This window comes from Eulemur rufifrons, chromosome 3, assembly GCF_041146395.1.
Source record: "Eulemur rufifrons isolate Redbay chromosome 3, OSU_ERuf_1, whole genome shotgun sequence".
Classification (NCBI taxonomy): domain Eukaryota; kingdom Metazoa; phylum Chordata; class Mammalia; order Primates; family Lemuridae; genus Eulemur; species Eulemur rufifrons.
Genome location: NC_090985.1, coordinates 24,647,786 through 24,673,049, shown reverse-complemented (window position 1 = coordinate 24,673,049; position 25,264 = coordinate 24,647,786). Strand labels below are relative to the sequence as shown.

Here is a 25,264-nt window from a genome sequence, read left to right as displayed (position 1 = left end):
ATTACATTATTTTTAACTGCTTTAGAGTATTCCATAAAATGAATGAACCATAATTAATCATTTCCCTACAAAGAAACATTTAATTAAGTTGCTCCTAATTTTTTACATTATAAATCATGCTTTTGTGAACATTCTTGGACATACCTCTTTGCACATGTATATAAATAAAAGATAAATACGTTTTAATTTAAAAATAAAATATCTATGATTGTTGAAAGCAAAATTGCCACATTATCTGGCAGGATTTTCAATGTATGCAGACGTGATACATACAACAATGACAGCATGTCGGGGTGGCAGAGGGGCCTGCGTGGGCAGAAGGCCACCACATCTCACTTGAAATGGTAAAACAATGACTCTAAGAAGACTGTCAAAAATTGGATGTATATTGTAATCTTCAAAGTAACTGATAAAAAATTAGAAAATAATAGCCAAAAAGCCAATAAATTTAAATGGAATACTGAAAAATAATCAACTATTCCAAAAGAAGGCAGGAAAGGGAGAACAAATCTACAAAAAAACAGGCGAAAAAGGAAAACAAATAATCCAATCACATCAACAATTATAAAATTTAATGGTGTAAATATGCCATTTAAACACAGATTGCAAAATTAGATTAAGATAACATCAGCCATTAAGAAACTTGCTTGAGACATAACGACACAGATGAGGTATAAGGGAAAGGACTGTGTAAGTGCTATTCAGGGTGATGACGCCTCCTCAGCTCTGACTAGAAGCCAGGGTGACAACGTGGGTGAGGTGCATGTGCATGGTGCGTGGTTCCTGCTTGTGGAGCAGGGTTGTGTCAGGTGCTCCCTGCCCGTGGCCAGCTCCCCTCCACCTGTGCTTCAAGGTTCCGCCTGGGAAGAGCTCCCGGCCCACGAGGTAAGGCCTGGTGCCTGACTCTGCACGTCCATCCCAGTCTTAATCCCTCATTGCACAGTGTTTTTCTCAGTTGTAAAATCTAGACTAGAGCCACAAAATGTGTGTGCAGAGCAACCATTCAGATGTCTGTGATGTCCAAGCATGTGAGACGCCTCCTGCCATTTCTGTCCCCTCAAGCTGCCTCCAGACCGGCCAGGTGCCCCTCTGAGCCCATACTGACTCTGGCAGGAATTTTCTACAGAGCCCGAGAGGCACAAGTTCAGAGGTGACACCCAGCATTTGGATTAATTATCCACATGTATACCTCATTGGTATCCATCTTTCTGCCCCATGGCTAGTGGCTCTTTGCTCAGATGTCCAGCATCTGTTTTCTCCATCTGCTCCTCCTCCAGTCACCAACCCCCCCAGCACAGGTAGTGTCCTCCAAGACGCCCATGCCTAGCCCATGTACACACAACACCCTGCTCACGACTCCAGCCACGCAGGACCACAGTGTACCCCATAAATGCAGGGGGACCAGCGAGGACTTGTGCTCTGTTGCCTGCCTCAACTAGCCACAATTCCAACCCCATTAGCAACTGAAGTTCTCGGCTCTTGAAACAATCTTTGAGCATGACTGAACTCCAGCCTCGCTAGACACGATTCTGAGATATGGCTGTAGGTCACCCAGGATTTTGGCTTGCTTGTTTTTCTTGTTTAATCTCTTATCTCTATAATAAGGACATAAAGTTCCATAGATGAACATTAAAAAATCTGAAACCAAATAAAGAGTTTTGTTCGTACATAAGCATTTTGGTAAACTGCCACCGAAAGGACCAATGCAAAATGAAGCAGATTATTGGTCTTTGCAGGTTCATACCACTGCCAGCAGAGAAAATCAAGCCTACGACTCTGCTCTGCAGAGCAGAGAGACCGGAAGGAAAGTAGCTGCACCCAAATGGAGCCATCACCATTTAACTGAAGGCATCAGACGATGGGAAATGAGTTTGCCAGAAACATGAAAATTCTTTCATAATGGAAAGCAATGCATTTAAGGAAAATTAAAACACAACAAAAGTGTACACTTCAGCATGATATGCTAACGGTGCATAGAAAAGAGTTTTTTATTACAAACATAGCCACGGAATCAGGAAAAGAAACCTGCAAATATTCTAAGAAATAAAAATAATATTGAAAACTAATACAGGAGAACTGTTGGAGGTATTCAAAGTCACGACGAAGAAAAAGAAGGAAGTGCAAGTTGAATAAAGAAGAAAGACAAGGTCAAAGCTAGGAACATGGCTAAAACAGTGCAAGGTGACTTTGAAAATTTGACAATTATAACTGACAGGTAAAATAAATCATAACACAATAAAAAATTGGAAACATAAAAAACTAAAGGCATATATGTCCCTAAGGCTCTGAATCATGAAGAGAAGAGGCCATTCACCTCCCAGACAAACAGAGAAAAAGAAGCCCGGTCTCAGGGTCAACAGTCGCTCTTTGCAAAAGCTGCAGATAGGTGAGGTTCTCGTGCGTGTTGGGGTCGAAGAAGCCCTTGGTGTCATCGCTCGGGTCCTCCAGGACGCGGTTCATCTCCTCGTCGAAGTAGCCACGCTGGTAGGCCACGTCCACGGGCAGACGGTGGCTGTGCACGGGGTCGATGACGCCGCCCGTGGCGATCTGGGCCTCCAGCAGGCGGATGCCGTGGTCGCGCACGATGAGGTCCCTCTGCATGGCCTGGAAGAGGGAGATCTGCTCCCCGGTGTAGGGGTCGGTGTAGCCGGTGACGGCGCGCTCGGCCGACAGCAGCTTCTCCCGGACCTCCCCGCCGACCACGCCCGCGGCCACCGCCTCCTCCACGGACAGCTTCTGGTTGCGCACCGGGTCGATGACGAAGCCGGTGGCCGCCTGCGCCTCCAGCAGCACCAGGGCCGTGCCGGGCCGCAGCACGCCCTTCCACATGGCCTGGTAGATGCTCATCTTCTCCTGACGGCCGGGCTCGTCCTTGGTGGGCACCAGGACGCCCGCGATGCAGCTGGTGCCCTCCAGGTAGCGCTTGACGGAGTCCATCTCCGTCACCTCCTGCAGGGTCTTAGTGCCCTGGGCCAGATCGCGCAGGGTGTCGGGGCCCAGGATCCCGGACGTGCCCAGCTCGGAGGCGGACACCTGGCGCCTCAGGCCGCGGAAGGACACCCGGCTGAGGCGCTGCTCGGTCTCTTCGATGACCTGGGTGAGGAGGACGATGAGCTCGGGCAGGCCCAGGGTGCCGGCCGCGTGCTGGGCCAGGAGCTCGTCTCGTCGGGCCTCGCTCAGGTACAAGGAGAAGAGGACTTCCCACACGGAGACGGGCCGCCCCCGGAACTGCCCGGAGCCCACCTCCATGGTGGCGGCTCGCAGGGCCTGCTCCTGGCGGCGCCTGGCAGCCGCGGCCTCTTGCGGGCAGCACCCCGAGCTGCCTTCCTGTCGCCTGGGTGTGCCCGGCCCCCGCTGGTCGGGGGAGGTGTCCCCCAGCCCTGGCCGTGCCCCGTCAGCCTCCTCGGCCTCCTCGATGATGGTGGTCAGCCGGCGGGTCAGCGCGGGCAAGGCCAGAGTCCCCGCGCCAAACTGGGCCAGCAGCTCCTCCCGGGTGGCCCCGCTCACGTAGCTGGACGCCAGCACGTCCCACACGGGCACCACGGGCCCCCGGAGGAGGCCCACCTTGACCTCCATGGTGGCAGCACGCAAGGTCTCCCGCAGGTCCACGTGCGGGCTCCGTTCCTCGCCCCGGGCCAGCAGCGAGGTGAGCGTGGCACCCAGCTCCTGCACGGTCAGTGTGCCCGCCCGGTATCTGCCCAGCAGGTCCTGGCGCAGGCTCTCGGGCACCTCGCGGTAGAAGACGAGCTCCCACACAGAGACGCTCTGGCCCTGGAGGGGCCCCGACTCTGGGGTCACGCGGGCATCGCGCAGGGCACAGCGCAGCTGCTCGCTCAGCTGGTGCAGGGCGGAGCCCCGGCCCGCCAGCTGCAGCATGTAGAGCCCGGTGTCCGGGTCGCGCACGCAGCGGCGCAGCAGCTGCACGTAGGTGAGGTTCTCGTGCGTGTTGGGGTCGAAGAAGCCCTTGGTGTCATCGCTCGGGTCCTCCAGGACGCGGTTCATCTCCTCGTCGAAGTAGCCACGCTGGTAGGCCACGTCCACGGGCAGACGGTGGCTGTGCACGGGGTCGATGACGCCGCCCGTGGCGATCTGGGCCTCCAGCAGGCGGATTCCGTGGTCGCGCACGATGAGGTCCCTCTGCATGGCCTGGAAGAGGGAGATCTGCTCCCCGGTGTAGGGGTCGGTGTAGCCGGTGACGGCGCGCTCGGCCGACAGCAGCTTCTCCCGGACCTCCCCGCCGACCACGCCCGCGGCCACCGCCTCCTCCACGGACAGCTTCTGGTTGCGCACCGGGTCGATGACGAAGCCGGTGGCCGCCTGCGCCTCCAGCAGCACCAGGGCCGTGCCGGGCCGCAGCACGCCCTTCCACATGGCCTGGTAGATGCTCATCTTCTCCTGACGGCCGGGCTCGTCCTTGGTGGGCACCAGGACGCCCGCGATGCAGCTGGTGCCCTCCAGGTAGCGCTTGACGGAGTCCATCTCCGTCACCTCCTGCAGGGTCTTAGTGCCCTGGGCCAGATCGCGCAGGGTGTCAGGGCCCAGGATCCCGGACGTGCCCAGCTCGGAGGCGGACACCTGGCGCCTCAGGCCGCGGAAGGACACCCGGCTGAGGCGCTGCTCGGTCTCTTCGATGACCTGGGTGAGGAGGACGATGAGCTCGGGCAGGCCCAGGGTGCCGGCCGCGTGCTGGGCCAGGAGCTCGTCTCGTCGGGCCTCGCTCAGGTACGAAGAGAAGAGGACTTCCCACACGGAGACGGGCCGCCCCCGGAACTGTCCGGAGCCCACCTCCATGGTGGCGGCTCGCAGGGCCTGCTCCTGGCGGCGCCTGGCAGCCTCGGCCTCGGCCTCTTGCGGGCAGCACCCCGAGCTGCCTTCCGGTCGCCCGGGTGTGCCCGGCCCCCGCTGGTCGGGGGAGGCGTCCCCCAGCCCTGGCCGTGCCCCGTCAGCCTCCTCGGCCTCCTCGATGATGGTGGTCAGCCGGCGGGTCAGCGCGGGCAAGGCCAGAGTCCCCGCGCCAAACTGGGCCAGCAGCTCCTCCCGGGTGGCCCCGCTCACGTAGCTGGACGCCAGCACGTCCCACACGGGCACCGCGGGCCCCCGGAGGCGGCCCACCTTGACCTCCATGGTGGCAGCACGCAAGGTCTCCCGCAGGTCCACGTGCGGGCTCCGTTCCTCGCCCCGGGCCAGCAGCGAGGTGAGCGTGGCACCCAGCTCCTGCACGGTCAGTGTGCCCGCCCGGTATCTGCCCAGCAGGTCCTGGCGCAGGCTCTCGGGCACCTCGCGGTAGAAGACGAGCTCCCACACAGAGACGCTCTGGCCCTGGAGGGGCCCCGACTCTGGGGTCACGCGGGCATCGCGCAGGGCACAGCGCAGCTGCTCGCTCAGCTGGTGCAGGGCGGAGCCCCGGCCCGCCAGCTGCAGCATGTAGAGCCCGGTGTCCGGGTCGCACACGCAGCGGCGCAGCAGCTGCACGTAGGTGAGGTTCTCGTGCGTGTTGGGGTCGAAGAAGCCCTTGGTGTCATCGCTCGGGTCCTCCAGGACGCGGTTCATCTCCTCGTCGAAGTAGCCACGCTGGTAGGCCACGTCCACGGGCAGACGGTGGCTGTGCACGGGGTCGATGACGCCGCCCGTGGCGATCTGGGCCTCCAGCAGGCGGATGCCGTGGTCGCGCACGATGAGGTCCCTCTGCATGGCCTGGAAGAGGGAGATCTGCTCCCCGGTGTAGGGGTCGGTGTAGCCGGTGACGGCGCGCTCGGCCGACAGCAGCTTCTCCCGGACCTCCCCGCCGACCACGCCCGCGGCCACCGCCTCCTCCACGGACAGCTTCTGGTTGCGCACCGGGTCGATGACGAAGCCGGTGGCCGCCTGCGCCTCCAGCAGCACCAGGGCCGTGCCGGGCCGCAGCACGCCCTTCCACATGGCCTGGTAGATGCTCATCTTCTCCTGACGGCCGGGCTCGTCCTTGGTGGGCACCAGGACGCCCGCGATGCAGCTGGTGCCCTCCAGGTAGCGCTTGACGGAGTCCATCTCCGTCACCTCCTGCAGGGTCTTAGTGCCCTGGGCCAGATCGCGCAGGGTGTCGGGGCCCAGGATCCCGGACGTGCCCAGCTCGGAGGCGGACACCTGGCGCCTCAGGCCGCGGAAGGACACCCGGCTGAGGCGCTGCTCGGTCTCTTCGATGACCTGGGTGAGGAGGACGATGAGCTCGGGCAGGCCCAGGGTGCCGGCCGCGTGCTGGGCCAGGAGCTCGTCTCGTCGGGCCTCGCTCAGGTACAAGGAGAAGAGGACTTCCCACACGGAGACGGGCCGCCCCCGGAACTGCCCGGAGCCCACCTCCATGGTGGCGGCTCGCAGGGCCTGCTCCTGGCGGCGCCTGGCAGCCTCGGCCTCTTGCGGGCAGCGCCCCGAGCTGCCTTCCCGTCGCCTGGGTGTGCCCGGCCCCCGCTGGTCGGGGGAGGTGTCCCCCAGCCCTGGCCGTGCCCCGTCAGCCTCCTCGGCCTCCTCGATGATGGTGGTCAGCCGGCGGGTCAGCGCGGGCAAGGCCAGAGTCCCCGCGCCAAACTGGGCCAGCAGCTCCTCCCGGGTGGCCCCGCTCACGTAGCTGGACGCCAGCACGTCCCACACGGGCACCGCGGGCCCCCGGAGGAGGCCCACCTTGACCTCCATGGTGGCAGCACGCAAGGTCTCCCGCAGGTCCACGTGCGGGCTCCGTTCCTCGCCCCGGGCCAGCAGCGAGGTGAGCGTGGCACCCAGCTCCTGCACGGTCAGTGTGCCCGCCCGGTATCTGCCCAGCAGGTCCTGGCGCAGGCTCTCGGGCACCTCGCGGTAGAAGACGAGCTCCCACACAGAGACGCTCTGGCCCTGGAGGGGCCCCGACTCTGGGGTCACGCGGGCATCGCGCAGGGCACAGCGCAGCTGCTCGCTCAGCTGGTGCAGGGCGGAGCCCCGGCCCGCCAGCTGCAGCATGTAGAGCCCGGTGTCCGGGTCGCACACGCAGCGGCGCAGCAGCTGCACGTAGGTGAGGTTCTCGTGCGTGTTGGGGTCGAAGAAGCCCTTGGTGTCATCGCTCGGGTCCTCCAGGACGCGGTTCATCTCCTCGTCGAAGTAGCCACGCTGGTAGGCCACGTCCACGGGCAGACGGTGGCTGTGCACGGGGTCGATGACGCCGCCCGTGGCGATCTGGGCCTCCAGCAGGCGGATGCCGTGGTCGCGCACGATGAGGTCCCTCTGCATGGCCTGGAAGAGGGAGATCTGCTCCCCGGTGTAGGGGTCGGTGTAGCCGGTGACGGCGCGCTCGGCCGACAGCAGCTTCTCCCGGACCTCCCCGCCGACCACGCCCGCGGCCACCGCCTCCTCCACGGACAGCTTCTGGTTGCGCACCGGGTCGATGACGAAGCCGGTGGCCGCCTGCGCCTCCAGCAGCACCAGGGCCGTGCCGGGCCGCAGCACGCCCTTCCACATGGCCTGGTAGATGCTCATCTTCTCCTGACGGCCGGGCTCGTCCTTGGTGGGCACCAGGACGCCCGCGATGCAGCTGGTGCCCTCCAGGTAGCGCTTGACGGAGTCCATCTCCGTCACCTCCTGCAGGGTCTTAGTGCCCTGGGCCAGATCGCGCAGGGTGTCGGGGCCCAGGATCCCGGACGTGCCCAGCTCGGAGGCGGACACCTGGCGCCTCAGGCCGCGGAAGGACACCCGGCTGAGGCGCTGCTCGGTCTCTTCGATGACCTGGGTGAGGAGGACGATGAGCTCGGGCAGGCCCAGGGTGCCGGCCGCGTGCTGGGCCAGGAGCTCGTCTCGTCGGGCCTCGCTCAGGTACGAAGAGAAGAGGACTTCCCACACGGAGACGGGCCGCCCCCGGAACTGTCCGGAGCCCACCTCCATGGTGGCGGCTCGCAGGGCCTGCTCATGGCGGCGCCTGGCAGCCTCAGCCTCGGCCTCTTGCGGGCAGCACCCCGAGCTGCCTTCCGGTCGCCCGGGTGTGCCCGGCCCCCGCTGGTCGGGGGAGGCGTCGCCCAGCCCTGGCCGTGCCCCGTCAGCCTCCTCGGTCTCCTCGATGATGGTGGTCAGCCGGCGGGTCAGCGCGGGCAAGGCCAGAGTCCCCGCGCCAAACTGGGCCAGCAGCTCCTCCCGGGTGGCCCCGCTCACGTAGCTGGACGCCAGCACGTCCCACACGGGCACCGCGGGCCCCCGGAGGCGGCCCACCTTGACCTCCATGGTGGCAGCACGCAAGGTCTCCCGCAGGTCCACGTGCGGGCTCCGTTCCTCGCCCCGGGCCAGCAGCGAGGTGAGCGTGGCACCCAGCTCCTGCACGGTCAGTGTGCCCGCCCGGTATCTGCCCAGCAGGTCCTGGCGCAGGCTCTCGGGCACCTCGCGGTAGAAGACGAGCTCCCACACAGAGACGCTCTGGCCCTGGAGGGGCCCCGACTCTGGGGTCACGCGGGCATCGCGCAGGGCACAGCGCAGCTGCTCGCTCAGCTGGTGCAGGGCGGAGCCCCGGCCCGCCAGCTGCAGCATGTAGAGCCCGGTGTCCGGGTCGCGCACACAGCGGCGCAGCAGCTGCACGTAGGTGAGGTTCTCGTGCGTGTTGGGGTCGAAGAAGCCCTTGGTGTCATCGCTCGGGTCCTCCAGGACGCGGTTCATCTCCTCGTCGAAGTAGCCACGCTGGTAGGCCACGTCCACGGGCAGACGGTGGCTGTGCACGGGGTCGATGACGCCGCCCGTGGCGATCTGGGCCTCCAGCAGGCGGATGCCGTGGTCGCGCACGATGAGGTCCCTCTGCATGGCCTGGAAGAGGGAGATCTGCTCCCCGGTGTAGGGGTCGGTGTAGCCGGTGACGGCGCGCTCGGCCGACAGCAGCTTCTCCCGGACCTCCCCGCCGACCACGCCCGCGGCCACCGCCTCCTCCACGGACAGCTTCTGGTTGCGCACCGGGTCGATGACGAAGCCAGTGGCCGCCTGTGCCTCCAGCAGCACCAGGGCCGTGCCGGGCCGCAGCACGCCCTTCCACATGGCCTGGTAGATGCTCATCTTCTCCTGACGGCCGGGCTCGTCCTTGGTGGGCACCAGGACGCCCGCGATGCAGCTGGTGCCCTCCAGGTAGCGCTTGACGGAGTCCATCTCCGTCACCTCCTGCAGGGTCTTAGTGCCCTGGGCCAGATCGCGCAGGGTGTCGGGGCCCAGGATCCCGGACGTGCCCAGCTCGGAGGCGGACACCTGGCGCCTCAGGCCGCGGAAGGACACCCGGCTGAGGCGCTGCTCGGTCTCTTCGATGACCTGGGTGAGGAGGACGATGAGCTCGGGCAGGCCCAGGGTGCCGGCCGCGTGCTGGGCCAGGAGCTCGTCTCGTCGGGCCTCGCTCAGGTACGAAGAGAAGAGGACTTCCCACACGGAGACGGGCCGCCCCCGGAACTGTCCGGAGCCCACCTCCATGGTGGCGGCTCGCAGGGCCTGCTCCTGGCGGCGCCTGGCAGCCTCGGCCTCGGCCTCTTGCGGGCAGCACCCCGAGCTGCCTTCCCGTCGCCCAGGTGTGCCCGGCCCCCGCTGGTCGGGGGAGGCGTCCCCCAGCCCTGGCCGTGCCCCGTCAGCCTCCTCGGCCTCCTCGATGATGGTGGTCAGCCGGCGGGTCAGCGCGGGCAAGGCCAGAGTCCCCGCGCCAAACTGGGCCAGCAGCTCCTCCCGGGTGGCCCCGCTCACGTAGCTGGACGCCAGCACGTCCCACACGGGCACCGCGGGCCCCCGGAGGCGGCCCACCTTGACCTCCATGGTGGCAGCACGCAAGGTCTCCCGCAGGTCCACGTGCGGGCTCCGTTCCTCGCCCCGGGCCAGCAGCGAGGTGAGCGTGGCACCCAGCTCCTGCACGGTCAGTGTGCCCGCCCGGTATCTGCCCAGCAGGTCCTGGCGCAGGCTCTCGGGCACCTCGCGGTAGAAGACGAGCTCCCACACAGAGACGCTCTGGCCCTGGAGGGGCCCCGACTCTGGGGTCACGCGGGCATCGCGCAGGGCACAGCGCAGCTGCTCGCTCAGCTGGTGCAGGGCGGAGCCCCGGCCCGCCAGCTGCAGCATGTAGAGCCCGGTGTCCGGGTCGCGCACGCAGCGGCGCAGCAGCTGCACGTAGGTGAGGTTCTCGTGCGTGTTGGGGTCGAAGAAGCCCTTGGTGTCATCGCTCGGGTCCTCCAGGACGCGGTTCATCTCCTCGTCGAAGTAGCCACGCTGGTAGGCCACGTCCACGGGCAGACGGTGGCTGTGCACGGGGTCGATGACGCCGCCCGTGGCGATCTGGGCCTCCAGCAGGCGGATGCCGTGGTCGCGCACGATGAGGTCCCTCTGCATGGCCTGGAAGAGGGAGATCTGCTCCCCGGTGTAGGGGTCGGTGTAGCCGGTGACGGCGCGCTCGGCCGACAGCAGCTTCTCCCGGACCTCCCCGCCGACCACGCCCGCGGCCACCGCCTCCTCCACGGACAGCTTCTGGTTGCGCACCGGGTCGATGACGAAGCCAGTGGCCGCCTGTGCCTCCAGCAGCACCAGGGCCGTGCCGGGCCGCAGCACGCCCTTCCACATGGCCTGGTAGATGCTCATCTTCTCCTGACGGCCGGGCTCGTCCTTGGTGGGCACCAGGACGCCCGCGATGCAGCTGGTGCCCTCCAGGTAGCGCTTCACCTGCTCATCTGCAATGACCTGCTGTGGTGTGCGTTTCCCTGACTCCAGTTCCCATAGGGTCTCTCTGGTGATGACAGCTGCGCTCAGTAGCTCAGATGCTGTGATGTTTCTTCTGATCCCTCGGAACCACAGTTGTTCACTGCTGGTTTCATGGTTTTTGATGATGTCTAATATCTCTTGTACCACCTTATGCAGTGGTCTTACTGTTTCTCTTTTGTACATCCTCACCAGCTCGAGCTTTCTTTCCTCCGTCACATATTCTGAGTTCAGCAGCTCCCAGACTGTTCGCTTCTGGCCTCGGTACCTCCCCACTGTTACTTCTACCTGCTCTGCCTCGAGAGCCCTTCTGGTTGCGTCGTCAATGTACTCAGTCTCCTGTGTGTCCCTGACCACTGGGAACAGAGCCCATCCTGTGTGCTCCTGTCTCTGGCACCTTTCCTGGAGCTCCTGGTACGTGACCTTCTCCTGTGTGTTTGGGTCCACAAACCTTTTCTTCATGTGTTTCTGATCAGCGATGAGTGCATAAGTGTCCCGGTGCAGACAGCCACGTGTGTAGGCTGTCTGTAATGGGAGCCGGTGGTGTTGCTGTGGGTCAATGATGCCGCCCGTGGCCACCTGCACCTCCAGCAGCCTCAGGGCTTCTGCCATTGGGACTAGCTTCCTTTGCATGGCCTGGAACAATGGGATTGTGTCTCCTGAGTCAGGGTCCTTGTAGCCTGTGGCAGCCTTCTCCGCGTTTAAGAGCCTTTCTTGCAGCTCCTCGCCCACCAGGCCCACAGCCATGGCCTCATCTACGGACAGCTTCTGGTGAGTGTGGGGGTCTAGCAGGAACCCAGTGGCAGCCTGTGCCTCCAGTAGCTGGGCTGCGAACACTGTGGGGATGAGCTCTTTCTTGCTGGCCTCGTGGAAGGTCATGACCTCCTGGGTGGAGGGCACAGTCACCCCAGCGATGCAGCCACTGCCTTCCAGGTAGATCCTCACGTGCTCTAGCTGCCTGAGGTCCTGCCCACCCCTGTTACCCTGGCGAAATGTATCCAGCGTCGTTTTATCCACAACCTCAGCGTGGAACAACTCTGCAGCTGTCGTGTCCCCCCTGATGGCTGCCACCTTGATGGCTTTGTTCTGCTCTTCTGCCTCTTCGATGGCCCTTGTAATGACCGCTGATAGTTCCTCCAGGCCCCCGTCCCGAGCTCCATAGCACCGCACAAGCTCACGCTTCCTGTCGTCCGAGAAGTATGCTGAGGACAGCAGGTCCCAGAGAGACACTGTCTGGTTGGCAAACCTGCCCACGCGCATTTTCAGAGTCCTAGATCGCAGAACCTGCCTTGTGGTCTCATCGATGTACATGTAGGTTTCTCCTTTTTTCACAATTTGTAGCAGGTACAGGCCTGTCTCGGGGTCATGCACACAGCGCTCCAGCAGCTGCAGGTACGTGAGGTTCTCATGTGTGTTGGGGTCAAAGAAGCCCTTGGTGTCATCGCTTGGGTCCTCCAGGATGCGGTTCATTTCCTCGTCGAAGTAGCCACGCTGATAGGCCACGTTCACAGGCAGGCGGTGGCTGTGCACGGGGTCGATAATGCCGCCCGTGGCGATCTGGGCCTCCAGCAGGCGGATGCCGTGGTCGCGCACGATGAGGTCCTTCTGCATGGCCTGGAAGAGGGAGATCTGCTCCCCGGTGTAGGGGTCGGTGTAGCCAGTGACCGCGCGCTCGGCCGACAGCAGCTTCACATAGGTTTCTCTGCCAAACATCCCTGCCTGGAATGCCTGCTCCACAGTCAGCTTCCGGTTCTTCACAGGGTCGATGATGAAGCCAGTGGCTGCCTGTGCCTCCAGCAGCACCAGGGCTGTCCCGGGCCGCAGGATGTGCCTTCTCAGGGCCTCCGGGATGCTCAGCCTCTCCTTGGTGGCCTGGATGAGGACCCCAGCGATGAAGTTGCCTCCCTCCAGGGACCGCCGTACACTGTCTGTCTGCATGACCTCCTGCACAGTCTTCTTCCCCTGCTGTAGCTCATCCAGTGTCTTCTTGGTGATCAGCTGGGACCTGAACAAGTCCCGGGCTGACACCTGGTTCCGGAGCCCTGTGAAGGTGGCCTGCAGGGGCTGCCCCTCTGCAGCCTCCACCAGGGCAATAACCGCACTGACCACCCGCCGCAGCGCTGCAGCCCTCCCTGACCGGCACAGTGCTACCAGCTCCCGTCGCTTGTCAGGGCCAATGTACTCAGAGCACAGCAGGTCCCAGAGTGACACGCTGCAGCCTTGAAACCTCCCCATGCTGACGGGCACCTTCATGGCCCTCAAGGCTACGGCGGTGTGGTCGTCCACCTCTAGCACTCTGTCCTCAGGGAGCGGTAGTAGGCAGAGGCCAGTCTCAGCATCCAGCAGGCAGCGCTCCTTGAGCTGCTGGTATGTTACCTTGTCCCTCGTACTGGGGTCGAAGAAGAACTTGTTGTCTGCATCTGTCATGGTCAGCACCTGGCCCGTCTGCTCGTCCAGGAGGCCAAGCCTGCAGGCCAATGCCTGGGGCAGGTGCACCCCATGGACAGGGTCCACCACACCCCCAGTGGCCAGCTGTGCCTGCAGAAGGGGAAAGCCCTCGCTTTTGGGCACAAGCCCCTTCTCCATGGCCTGCCACAGAGAGAGGGAGCCCCCTGAGTAGGGGTCTGTGTACCCAGCCGCAGCCCTTTCTGCCTGCCGGAGCGGCTCACTCAGCTCCCTGCCCACCAGGCCGGCCTTCACTGCATCCTCCACTGACAGTCTCTGGTTGGTCAGAGGGTCAACAAGGGATCCAGATGCTACCTGGGCCTCCAGCAGCCTCTGGCCCAGCCCTGCAGGCAGGATGCCGTCCTTCACAGCCTGAGCAATGCTGACCTTGGTCCCGGAGGGCTGTAGCAACATGCCAGCCACACAGCCCGTGCCCCACAAGCAGGCCTTCACCGCCGGCTGCTCAGCCACCTCGGTGGGCAACTGCGTGCCTCGAGCCAGTGCCTCAAGGGTCTCCTGGGTGATGATGCCGGCATCCAGCAGCCAGACAGCGGGGACCTCACCCCTCGGGCCAGGCACCGTGACATGGGCCTGGGCCAGGAGCTTGGCCCCCTGCACCCACTTCTGCACAGCTGCCTGCAACTGTGGCACGGTGGTTCTCCCCTCCCGGACGTCCTCCAGGAAGCCCCTCCGCTGCTCCTCAGTGAAGTGGCAGGAGCCAAGCAGGTCCCAGAGGGACATGCCATCCTCTGTCCCCGGTGTGGCCTGCAGGGTCTCCTGGACCTGCTCGTCGGTGGGGATGGTGGGAGCACTTTCTGGCAGGGGCAGGAGGTGAAGGCCAGAGGCCTCGTCCTGGGCACACTGCTCCAGGAGCCGGGCATAGCTAGTGTGTTCCTGGCTGTCTAGTGTGGGGAAGGTCTCAGAGGCACTGGACACAGCTGTCTCCATTTCTTGGTCAATGCAGCCACGCTGGATGGCCACTGGCATAGGGAGGTGTAGGTGGCCTGCAGGGTCAATGACCCCTCCTGTGGCCACCTGGGCCTCTAGGAGGCGGGCGGCTTGCTCCAAAGGGACAAGGCCCTTCCTCATGGCCTGGAACAGGGACACCCGCTTTCCAGAGAAGGGGTCTCTGAAGCCAGTGACAGCACCCTCGGCCCTCCTCAGCCTGCCACATAGCTCTGGCCCCACCACACCCCTGCGCACGGCCTCATCCACTGAGAGTGTCTCCATACTGCAAGGGTCCACGATGGCACCAGTGGCCGCCTGAGCCTCCAGCAGAGCCAGGGCCACACTATGTCGCAGCAGCTTCTGCTTCATGGCCTGGTAGAGGCTGAGCCGCTTGTTGGAAGGCTGCAGCAGCACGCCCCCCACGGCACCGGAGCCACGCAGGAACCTGCGGATGTTGTCCATGCGGAGGAGGGCCTCGGGGCTGACTGTCCGTGCCAGCACTTGGTCCAGGAGCTGCTGGTCCATGATGTGGGCCTCCAGGAGCTGGTAAGCGCTGACACGGCCCTGCAGTGCGGGCAACATGATGTCTGCCCGCCTGCACGATGCTGCCTCCATCAGGCACTTGACCTGCTCCTGCGTGACCTTGCGCAGCCGGTATTGCCGCAGCAGCTGCCTCCTCTGGTCCTCGCTGAAGTATTCCGAGTTGATCAGCTCCCACGCGGAGACCCTCTGCCCCTGGAACCGCCCGTACTTCACAGACAGCAGCAGCTTCTGGAAGGCCTGCCGGGTGGCCCCATCCACCAGCTGGGGCTGTGCACTGCGGAGCGGCAGCAGGTACAGGCCTGTCTCGGGGTCGCGCACACAGCGCTCCAGCAGCTGTAGGTACGTGAGGTTCTCATGTGTGTTGGGGTCGAAGAAGCCCTTGGTGTCATCAGAGGGGTCTAACAGGATCGAATTCAGGGTCTGGTCAAAGTAGCCTCGCTGGTAGGCTACGTCCACAGGCAGGCGGTGGCTGTGCACGGGGTCAATGACCCCGCCCGTGGCGATCTGGGCCTCCAGCAGGCGGATGCCGTGGTCCTGCACAATGAGGTCCCTCTGCATGGCCTGGAAGAGGGAGATCTGCTCCCCAGTGTAGGGGTCGGTGTAGCCGGTGACAGCGCGCTCGGCCGACTGCAGCTTCATGTACACATCGGGCCCGATGACTCCAGCCCTCAGAGCCTCCTCAACAGAGTGTCTCTTGTTTTCTTTGGGGTCAATGATGAAGCCGGTGGCAGCCTGTGCCTCAAGGAGGATAAGGGCGGTGCCAGGCCTGAGGAGCCCCTTACTGCGAGCCTCGTAGATGCTGAGCCGCTCTTGGGAGCCGGGCAGCAGCAGGCCAGCAATGCAGCCCGTACCCTGCAGGTACCTCTGCACCGAGTCCAGGCTGCCCACATCCTGGGCCGTGGTCTGTCCTCGTTCCAGCTGCTCATACAGGTCCTGGCCAATGATCTTGGCTCTCAGCAGCTCTCCTGGTGTCACGGTGTCCCTCAACCCAGCAAAGGTGACCTTGGCATTGGCTGCAGCCTGCTCAATGGTAACTTTCAACTCAGCAGCCAGCTCCTCCACCGACAGGGTCCCTTCCTGGTGCCGCTGGGCCAGTGTCACCCTCTGCTCCACGGGGACTGCCTCGGAGAAGAGCAGCTCCCAGAGAGTCACGGGCCGGCCCTGGAACCTCCCCATGGAGATGGTGGTCACAGCCTCACTCAAGGCCTGCCGAGTGCAGTGCTCAATGAACGGGGGTCCCTGGGGCTTCTCTCCACTGGGCCCCCCTGGGAGGGGCAAGAAGGCAAGGCCTGTCTCAGGGTCGGTGACACAACGGGCCAGCAACTGCCCGTAGTGCAGTCTCCGGTGCGTGCTGGGGTCCGTGAAGCCAGCTGCCTTCGAGAGCAACTGTTGAGTGGCCTCGTCCAGGCAGCCAGAGCGCAGGGCGGCATCCAGGGGTAGCCGGAGCCTGCGGGCTGGACAGACTAGCCCGCCTGTGGCCAGCTGCGCATCCAGGAGCCGTAGTGCCAGTGGCCTGTCCACCAGCTCCTTCTTCATGGCCTGGAAGAGGGGGATTCGGGTGCTGCTAAAGGGGTCGTGGTACCCTGTCACAGCCTGCTCTGCCACCAGGAGCGGCTCGTGCAGCTCTGGGCCGACCAAGCCCACCCTGACCGCCTCATCCACCCACAGCCGCTGGCCTGTGGCTGGGTCCACCAGGGCGTGGGTGGCGGCTTGAGCCTCCAGAAGTGGGAGTGCAGTGCCCATTGGGAGCAGGTGCTCGGCAGTAGCCTGGAAAAAGCTCTTCTTGAGGCCTTCGGGCAGTAGGATGACCCCTGCCACACTGCCAGTACCCTCCAGGTAGCGCTGTACCTCGGCGCGCCCACTCAAATCTGCCACAGCCAACCTGCCCTCCTGAAGGCGCTGGACGGTCTGCTCATCCAGGATGCCAGCCTCCAGCAGCTCAGCCGCACTCACTGCCCCACCCAAGGAGTGGAAGGTGACCTTGACAGGCAGCAGGGCCAGCCCTAAGCCAGGGGCCTGTACGCACCTCTCCAGCAGCTTGCGATACGTCAGCCGTTCCAGCGTGTTGGGGTCGAGGAATCCTGGGACCCCTGTGCTGGGCTCGAGCTCCAACAGGCTGTGCCATGTCTCCTGATCCAGGAGGCCCTGCTGGCAGGCTGGTTCTGCGGCCACTCGAATGCCCCGGGCAGGGTCCACCAGGCCCCCCGTGGCCAGCTGGGCCTCTAGCCAGCTCCACCCCAGAGCCCTGTCCACAACTTCCTTCCCAATGGCCTGAAAGAGCGACAGCTTCTCACCCCCATAGGGGTCTGGGTAGCCAGTGACCGCGCACTCAGCAGCCAGCAGCTTCTCCTTTAGCTCCAGCCCCACCAGGCCCTGCCGCAGGGCCTTGGACACAGGGAGCAGCTGGCCCTGGGCAGGGTCCACAAGGCCCCCAGTGGCCGCCTGGGCCTCCAGCAGAGCCAGCCCAAGGCCAGCAGGCAGGAGGCCCTGTCTCATGGCAGTATAGAAGCTCTGGGCCTGGCCTGAGGCCTCCACGTACACCCCAGCTATGCTTCTGGCCTGGGAAGATGGCGCTGCTTCAGCCTGGGGCCCAGAGGGTGTGCTGGCTCCTGGCATGGCTGTCATGGTTTGGGCGATGCTGGCCTGTTCTGTGCTGTCGGTGACCAGGATGTCAAGCAGAGGAGAGGTGTGGCCACTCATCACACACAGCTGGTTGTGCAGAACTTGCTGGAGGTCCACTTGTGTCCTGTGGGGGACAAAAAGGCTCAGCCAGGGACCCTGAATGCCCTGGGTGGGTGTGAGCGGAAGACACCATCCCGGGATCAACCCCAGACCATCCCAAGCTGGACGAGACCAGACACCCAGGCCAGAGCGTTCCTTGAGAAGCCAGATCTGCTTCTGTAAGTGGAACACCCAGTCAGCCCTGCCCTGGGGAACAAGCACCCCCCACCAGGGGTCTCCCTGGGCTCCGAAGAATCCTGTAGAGGGAGTGAAGGAGGCCCCAGGAGCTCAGAGCATGCAGAGGGCCAGTGTGAGCTCAGGGACCGGGGGCTGGCCATCGGCAGCCTCTCAGGCCTGGGGAGCTGTTGTTGGAGGCTTATCCTGACCCTGGGCCAACACCCTCCCAGCCCCTTTGTCCTCAGCCCTGCCTGCGGGGCTCAGCCCTGGTCCAAGAAGTCTGTGGCCCCACCCACAAGGGCCCACCCTCAGCTTGGCAGGGTCTTCCAACCTCTGGGCTCTTCCTTTGGTTCCCCAATGGCTCTGCCCTGTGCGTGCCCCAATCCAGAAGCCTCTCAAAACCTCCCACCCCCACTAGGGAAGCCCCTGCCTTCAAATCTAGGAACACCAGCCCCACCACAGCTCCTGGGGTCCCCCTTTCCTTCTCCAGCTCCCCACCCGGCTCCCGTGAGATGCCTGCCCTCCGACCCACCAGGTGTCCTGCCTCAGCCTGGCCCTGTGTCTCCTCTGCCCACTCAATCCCACATCCCCCTTAGCCCATCCCACAACCATGGCCTCTGGGCTGTGGCCCCCCTACACACACACAGCCTGCCCTGGGGGGCCTGGACCAGGGCCACAGATTCAGTGGACGGATGCTAGTCCTGGCAAGAGCTGTGCATAGGCCAGGCAAGGGCCTCTCACCCACCGCTCCTGTCACCTGGCTCCAAGCCCCACCGCTCCACACGCTGCCCCTCTCGGCAGACAGCCGTGTAGCCACTCTTCTGTCCTAGCCGCACCTGCACACCCACCGCCTCCACTGAGTCTGCCCCCTTCCATGCTGTGTTGAATTGTGTCCCCCCAAAAACATGTCAAGGCCTACTCCCAGCACCTGTGCCCTGCAGATGTCACCAAGGTAAGATGAATGGGGTTGGTCCTAACCCAGTGCAGCCAGTGTCCCTACAAGATGACAGTCAGGGAGGAAGCAGCCTCGTGCTGATGGAGGCAGAGGCTGGGCATAGCCCTGCCTACATGTCCCTTTCAGACTCTGGCCTCCAGAGCTTCGGGAGGGTCAGTTTCTGCTGTTTCAAGCCCCCTAGTCTGTGGTCACGGGTACACCTCCCCACCTGCCATGTCCACTGCCCAGGGGCCAGATCTGCTTGTTTTCCTCAGAACCATGGCCCCCAGGCCCCTCATTCCTGCTGGAACCTTCCTTCTGCTCAGAAGCCTGCCCAAACCTCCTCCCACACAGGGTCCTGGGAGAAGGGTCAGACCCCCACATCCACCCCCACCCCCACTCTGCAGCTCCTGCTGGGGCAGCCTCCAAGTCCAGCTGCCAAGCTCAACAAACCTATTTTGGACCTGCCTACCACCCACCTCCGACTGCTCTCCCTGGTGATGGGATTCTACTCTGCCTCCATCCACCCATTAAATCAGAGACCACCACCTGTCTTCCCTCAGCTCCCTAAATCTACAGCTGGAGCCCAGAACTACCTGTCCAGCCACTCCCTGGTCTCGTGGGCACCCATGCCCACCCGTGCTCTGTGAACCTGCAGAGCCTAACCCTGGAAGGTGCCAGGGTCCTCCCAGGCTGGCCCCACGAGGGGCTACCCCACAGCTCATGAGCGTTTCATGCCCTAACCCCACAGCTTTTGAGCCTCCCATGCCCTGCATCCTGCCCACTCGGGGGGCCTCCACACCACAGAGCAGGAGCCCACACTGGGGCTGGCGGGGGAAGTGGGCTTGAATCCTACCTGTGCCAGGGCGGCATGGCTGAGATGAGCACAGAGCCCCCACAGTTAGTAGTAAGATAGGGCTTTGATGTCACAGGACCTGGTGGGGTAGACGGGTGCTGCCCAGACACCCTCCAAGGGTACAGGACTCGGCCCCTGGCTTGGGACGGCTGTGGGCAGGTGACCCTACTGCCAGCCCCTTTGGGAATCCAGAACCAGGAAAACAGCCGCTCAGCTGGGGAGCGAAGAGAGCCCAGGCTGGAGGAAGCACAGTCGCAGTCCAGCTCTCCCAAGGTGGTGCACTCAGGACTGTCAGGCAGCAGAGAAGAAACAGAGGACATGCAGGACAGGCCTGGGGGACTGCTGCTAAGCAACTAAGCTCCAGAAAAAAATCACAAAAGGCTGCAAATGACCAGCTGGACGGTACCAGCCCAAGGGATGCCTGGGGCTCTTGTCTATGCAGTGTGCCGTCCAGGAAGCAGCCGGCCTAACGGAGTTTGGATGACCCAGTGAAGGCACAGCCAAAGCACTGGGTCCCAGGGGACACCTTGCAGGCTGGGGCACCATCTCCCAGGAGGCCTGGCATTCTACTCTAAATCCTGGCTTTCCCCCAGCGCTGTGTCCCAGGACATGAGTCACACAGGTCCAGGAACCCCCACCATCTCCCCAGTGACCCACTGGGAGCTTGGGCTCCTCAACCCCACGGCTCTGGGTCAGTGGGTTTAGAAGTCCTGGTCCCCAGAGGAAGGAGAGTTTTTGCCAGGGGACACAGCCAGGCCCACTGAGCCAAAGGCTACTATGGCTCCCAGGGTGCTCTGGCCCCTCGTGTCTAGACCCCGCAGCCAGAGGGGAGTCACCCGCCCAGCAGGGCAGCACACTTGACCAGCAGGGGGTGAGGCCCCTACATAGTGGGCAGCATGTGTGGGGGGCTGGGGCACGTGTGGGCCCCAGTAGCCACGTGGGTCTGCCCTGCCCAGTTCTCCCTGGGAGGAAACCCTAGGGAAAGGGGTCTGGTCACTCCCCAGTGAGGCTTGAGCCAGCACACATGCATCAGGTTGAGGCATCTGGACTGGATAGTGGGAGGCCACAGGTGCCCAGTGCTGCTGAGACGTGCTGCAGCGGCTGGGTCCATCCTGCCAGCCTTCTCCTTATGCACTTTCCCAGGAAGAGGCCGGGTTCAAGGGCACAGTGGGCCATGGTGGACATAGGGCTGCCCAGAACTGCTTTTGGGGGTGGCGAGACAGCAGCACAGGCCAGCTTCTGCCCAACCTGCCTCCTCACTTCCCTTCCCCTAGGCAGTCCTGAGGCCACTCCCTAATAACCTGTCTCAGACTCTGCTTCCAGGAACCTGACCTGGGTGCTGTTGTGCCCACCTACACCAGTGACTCCAGGCACCATTTCCTCTGCCAAGTGTTCCAGGGCCCACTTCACAGGGTCTGGGAGCCCAAGAGAACCATGCACGAGGACAGTGTCTAGCCCAGGGTGGGCTCTGGCAGGAGGATCAGGTAAAGGCCCTGGACCTGGACTGGGCAGCGGGCCCAGACAGGTGTGCTGCCGTGGAGAAGGGCAATGCCAGGGCAAGAAAGCCAGAGACAGCCAGCGTGAGCAGGGCTGGGGCCAGCCGCTCAAGTTCCCTGAACAAAGGAAGATCCAGGGAAGAGGCCAGGAGCCTGGCAGGCGGGGCCTGTGTGTGAGGGCAGGAGCTGCAGACTGGGGATGGCCTTGCCACTCTCTGTGCCTTCAGTGGTGACCTTGGACCTGGTATGTGTTTCCTGGGCCCCGCCCCTTTCCAGGCTGAACAGAGGGAAGGTCCAAAGTGGGCAGCCTGAGTCCACATTGTGGACCTGGGGAAGGCAGCTGGGACGTCCAGGGCAGGGCCTGGGGAGGGGGGAAGGAGCAGCTTTAAGGCAGGAGACCCAGGCAAGCCCAATGTGTCACAAGAGTCGGCATCCTCTTCAGGCTGGGCTGCGGGAGGAGGCCCAGCGGATTGCCCAGGAGTCTGAAGCAGAAAAGGGCCCCCACCTCAGGCAGCCCCCAGATGCCAAGTAGAAGGAGGACCATTCCTGAGAAGGGTGGGTCCATATCCCTCAGGCGTGGGATGACCTGTCTCCACACTGACTGCAGCGCCCCCCGCCCCTTCCAGCCTGGAGGCAGGCCAAAACAGATCCAGGTGGCCAGGCAGCAACCTTGACCTCTGCCCCCCTGTGGGCAGCTGGTGGGAAGACCCCACCCATCTGCACTCTGCACCTGCAGTCAGAGACCTTGACACAAGCTTGGCGGTTGGGGGGAGGGAGCAGGGCCCCTCCTACCTGTGCCTCGCCAGAGTTTCCAGATGACCAGAGTGGCCCTCCCTTTGACCGCTCACCCTGGATGGCAGGTAGCTCCCCCATGGGTCAGCGACACCCCCCCCTTGCCCCAGCAACACTGCCAGGAGCCCCTGCCCTCTCAATCTGTCAACCAGGATGGCCTGGAGCCTCCTCGCAGACGCCTCCCCCCCACACTCACCGGGGTGAGGACAGGAAGGAAGCGGACCTGCCGGGCCACCCAGGGCAGCGCACCAACCTGCCCAGAAGCTGGGGGACCCGAGAGACCCCCGCCCTGGGCCGCATCCCCCAGGCCCAGCCGGGGCTCAGGCCAGGACGGAGCCCTGAGCTCCCTGCCAGCTGCACCGCCTGCCACGTCCCCAATCGGCGACCTGCTGGTGTTTCGGTTTCCCTTGGTGGCCCTGGCCAGCGTCCCCACCTACCTGCACCCATCCACAGGACAACAGGAACGCTCTCCCTCTCCAGCCTCCTGCCGCCTGCATTTAAAGCCGAGCAGGCCCCTCCCCAAGGCGGTCCCGCCCTCCATCTCGGGGAGGGGGCGGGGTGGGGTGGGGGATGCGGGGCGGGACAGGCAGGGGCCTTCCCCTCCCCCCCCACCCTCCGCCCCAGTCACTGCGGAGGAGCGAGGCCGTCGTTGGGGCGGGGAGCTCCGAAGGCTTTCCCGTGGAGTTGGCGGGGAAATGAAGACCTGCCAGTGCTGCGGGACAGTGGGAGCAGGCAGGAGCCCTGCGGGCTGGGAGTGGCTGCCCAGCAACACTCCCTCTCCTGCCCGCTCTCCCCAGGTCCTGCCCAGCACTGGTGGCCAGCTCCCTCGGTGCAGGTGTCCATGGACTTTCTGTGGGCTCCTCTGCCCTGACCTTGTAAGAGCTGGGCTGTTTGTGTCCTCTGTGTCCACAGCGGGCTCCCAGCCCTGTCTGCGGAGGTAGCCAGGACTCACCCCACAGGTCCAGGCCCTCCACCTGGGCTCAGAGAAGGTTGCCTGTCTCCTTGGAAGTGCCTGGCAACACTCTCCGAAGCCAGTCCCAGTACCCACCTTTCAAGGCAGGCTGGAAGCACTAGGGGTGCCCCGGGGGGCCTGGCCTGCTGGAAGCCCCAGCCCAGCACAGGAGCCTCATGTGGTTCTGCTGGCTGGTCCTCCCCTTTGCTGCCCAGAGATCCCAGATGGGCTCAGGCCTCCTGGAGTGGGGGTGGACAGCTCCCATGGCTCTGCCCTCAGCACACCCACCAGGCCCACACTCACACCTGCTCACCAGGGCTTCCTGGACCCTGGGCCAGCCTCTGGCCACCTGTTTGCTTATCCCCTTTCATGTCCTGCACACTGGCCATGCTGCTAGGGAGCCCTGTCCCCACAGAGGGGTGAGCTCTGTTGTGTCCCATGTTTCCCAGGGCTCTGCCAGGCTGACCATGCTGTCCCAGCCCTGCTCACCAGACACCTGGACCCTGTCCTTTAAGTCCTACAGGGAGCCACAGTGGTGCTGGCTGTGGCTCATGGCCTGGGGTGCACCCTGGAGCCACTTCTCCTGTGTCCAAGTCATCACAGGTAGCAAAGCGTCCCCACCAGGCCATGAAATCCAGGTGTGTGCCTGCCCCTCACTTCCAGAACGTAGTGTGAGGCTGGCTAGGGTGGGCATGTGCCTGTCTGCTCTCACCTCTTGCGGGGGCATGTGCCTGTTTGCCCCACCTCCTGTAGGGGGCAGCTGCATGCAGATGGCCCTGCCCAGCTGCACCCCCTAGTCCTTGTCTCCCAGCTCCTCTCCTGTGGCTCCAGCTCCCTGTGATGGCCTCTGCCCAGGGGTGGACTCCAGCTCAGCGCTTTGGGGGACTCCCCCAGGAGGTAAACCTGGGTGACTGCCCTACTCCCCAGGTCTTTGGGCCACTCATGGTCAGGGCTCCTTGGAGCCAATACCACCCCTGGGGCTCAGGTCCGGTGCTTCAGCTGGCAGTCCCCAGGACTGGGCCTGCACCACCTTTGCAGCAGAGAGGGGCATCAGGGCACTGGGGAGGGATGGGAGGGGTCAGGAAGTGAGCAACGTGGGCCCTGAGCCAGGACTGCCACCGCTCTGCCTGCTGCTGCTGCCCCTGACCCAGAGCCCATCAGCAGGTGCACCCTGTCCTGCAGGTCACCCAGCTTCCCCCAGGCTCCCAGTACGTCAGAAGGACTCTCGGAGGGTGTGGTCCAAGGGAGTGCCCAGGGCACTCAAGAGCAGTGTCACCATGCTGACCCTGGGCTGGGGAGCCCTGACCCCACAGAGGGATTGCTGTGCAGGCCAGAACCTCTGGCCACAGGCCCTTCCTTGGTCTCTTGGGGCTCAGCCTGGCCCAGCCCATGGGGGGGTGTGAGCAGCTGCTCTATAAAGTGGCCCACAAGCAGCCACACCTGCTCCAGGTTGTGTGGCCCAGAGAGGAGATGTGGCAGATGTGGGCAGGAGGGAGGGCCAGGTGGGAGCGGGCTGGGCACAGAGCCCCGCGGCAGGCTGACCACTCCACCAAGGGGCTGGACATGGCAGCTGGGCAGCAGGACCTGGCGGCCCCTCCTCACGGGGCTGGGCCACCCCACCGCAAAGGCACCAGACAGCACGACAGAGGCTGGCCCAGCCCCTCCTGCCCCGGGCCTCAGAGGCAGTCAGCGGGAGCACAGCCTCTGCCCTGCTGGCGCCGTCCGTCACGCTGGACACTCAGGGTGGGGTGAGGACAGGCCAGTGGAGCCAGCAGGGTTATTCCACATCACATAGAAGTCGTAACGCCTAGTCCCCTCAGAATACAAACTTGTTTGGAAGCAGGTTCACTGCAGATGTAATTACTTAGGGTGAGGTCATACTGGAGTAGGCTGGGCCCCCACTCCGATGTGACTGGTGTCTTTATAAAAAAGGAAATTTGGACGCAGACACAGACATGCACAGAGGGAAGATGATGTGACGACAGAGGGAGAAGACAGCCGTTTACACGCAGAGGAGAGAGGCCTGCAGCGGGTCCTTCCCTCACAGCCCTCCGAAGGAAATGACCCTGTGTACCTCTTGATTTCAGACTTTTGGCCTCGAGAACTGGCAGTCAATATATTTCTGTTTGAGCCACTCGGTCGGTGGCAGTTGGTTATGGCAGCCCCAGGAAACAAATACAGCGCCCAAGTACAAGAAATAAACCTGGGAGAGCAAGTGAAGAGAGGATCTGGAAGTTCAGGGCAGGAGGGAAACCTCAGGACTGCCTCGTGCATGGCCAGTTTCTCCCGTTTTACAGATGAAATGAGGAGGAAGGGGAGGAGGAGGAAGGCCAAGCCAGGGCAGAACCCCTTTGGGCCTCAAGGTTGCATTAAACACAGGAGAGAAGGCCCCAACATGTACTTCAGAATTAATTTTCTTTGTATCTTGCTCCAAATACATATTTTCTTCCCAGGCGCTGCATGAATGGGAGTCCTAAATAACAACACTGTGGTCTTGCTGGGATCACTGCTTGGTAGAACAGGCAGGGGCCCAGACACCGTGGCCTCCTCTGCCCCACCCTAACTAACACAGTTCAGAAGGCGGACAGTGCTTTCCCACTGGTAGCGGCTGGCAGCCAGGGTCTGCCTGTACCTCCAACCCTGACCCCACGGGGAGAGCAGAGTGACTGTGTCATGCAGGACTCAGGTTGTTGGAAATATGGGAACCA

The 25,264-nt window shown here is 63.2% G+C and overlaps 1 protein-coding gene across 1 annotated transcript; it reads right to left on the bottom strand.

Annotated features, from left to right (window-relative positions):
- Positions 1-521: 521 nt before the first annotated feature.
- Positions 522-21,809, bottom strand: EPPK1 (epiplakin 1). Its single transcript, XM_069466791.1, has 2 exons — positions 21,801-21,809; positions 522-17,374 (listed from the first exon to the last, which is right to left on the bottom strand). The coding sequence occupies exon 2, from the start codon at positions 17,326-17,328 to the stop codon at positions 2,311-2,313; it is 15,018 nt and encodes a 5,005-aa protein (XP_069322892.1). The 5' UTR covers positions 17,329-17,374; positions 21,801-21,809; the 3' UTR covers positions 522-2,310.
- Positions 21,810-25,264: the final 3,455 nt, after the last annotated feature.

Bases quoted from the DNA above. Each gene is read 5' to 3' on its own strand.
- EPPK1 (XM_069466791.1), bottom strand. From the start codon at position 17,328: ATGAGTGGCCACACCTCTCCTCTGCTTGACATCCTGGTCACCGACAGC.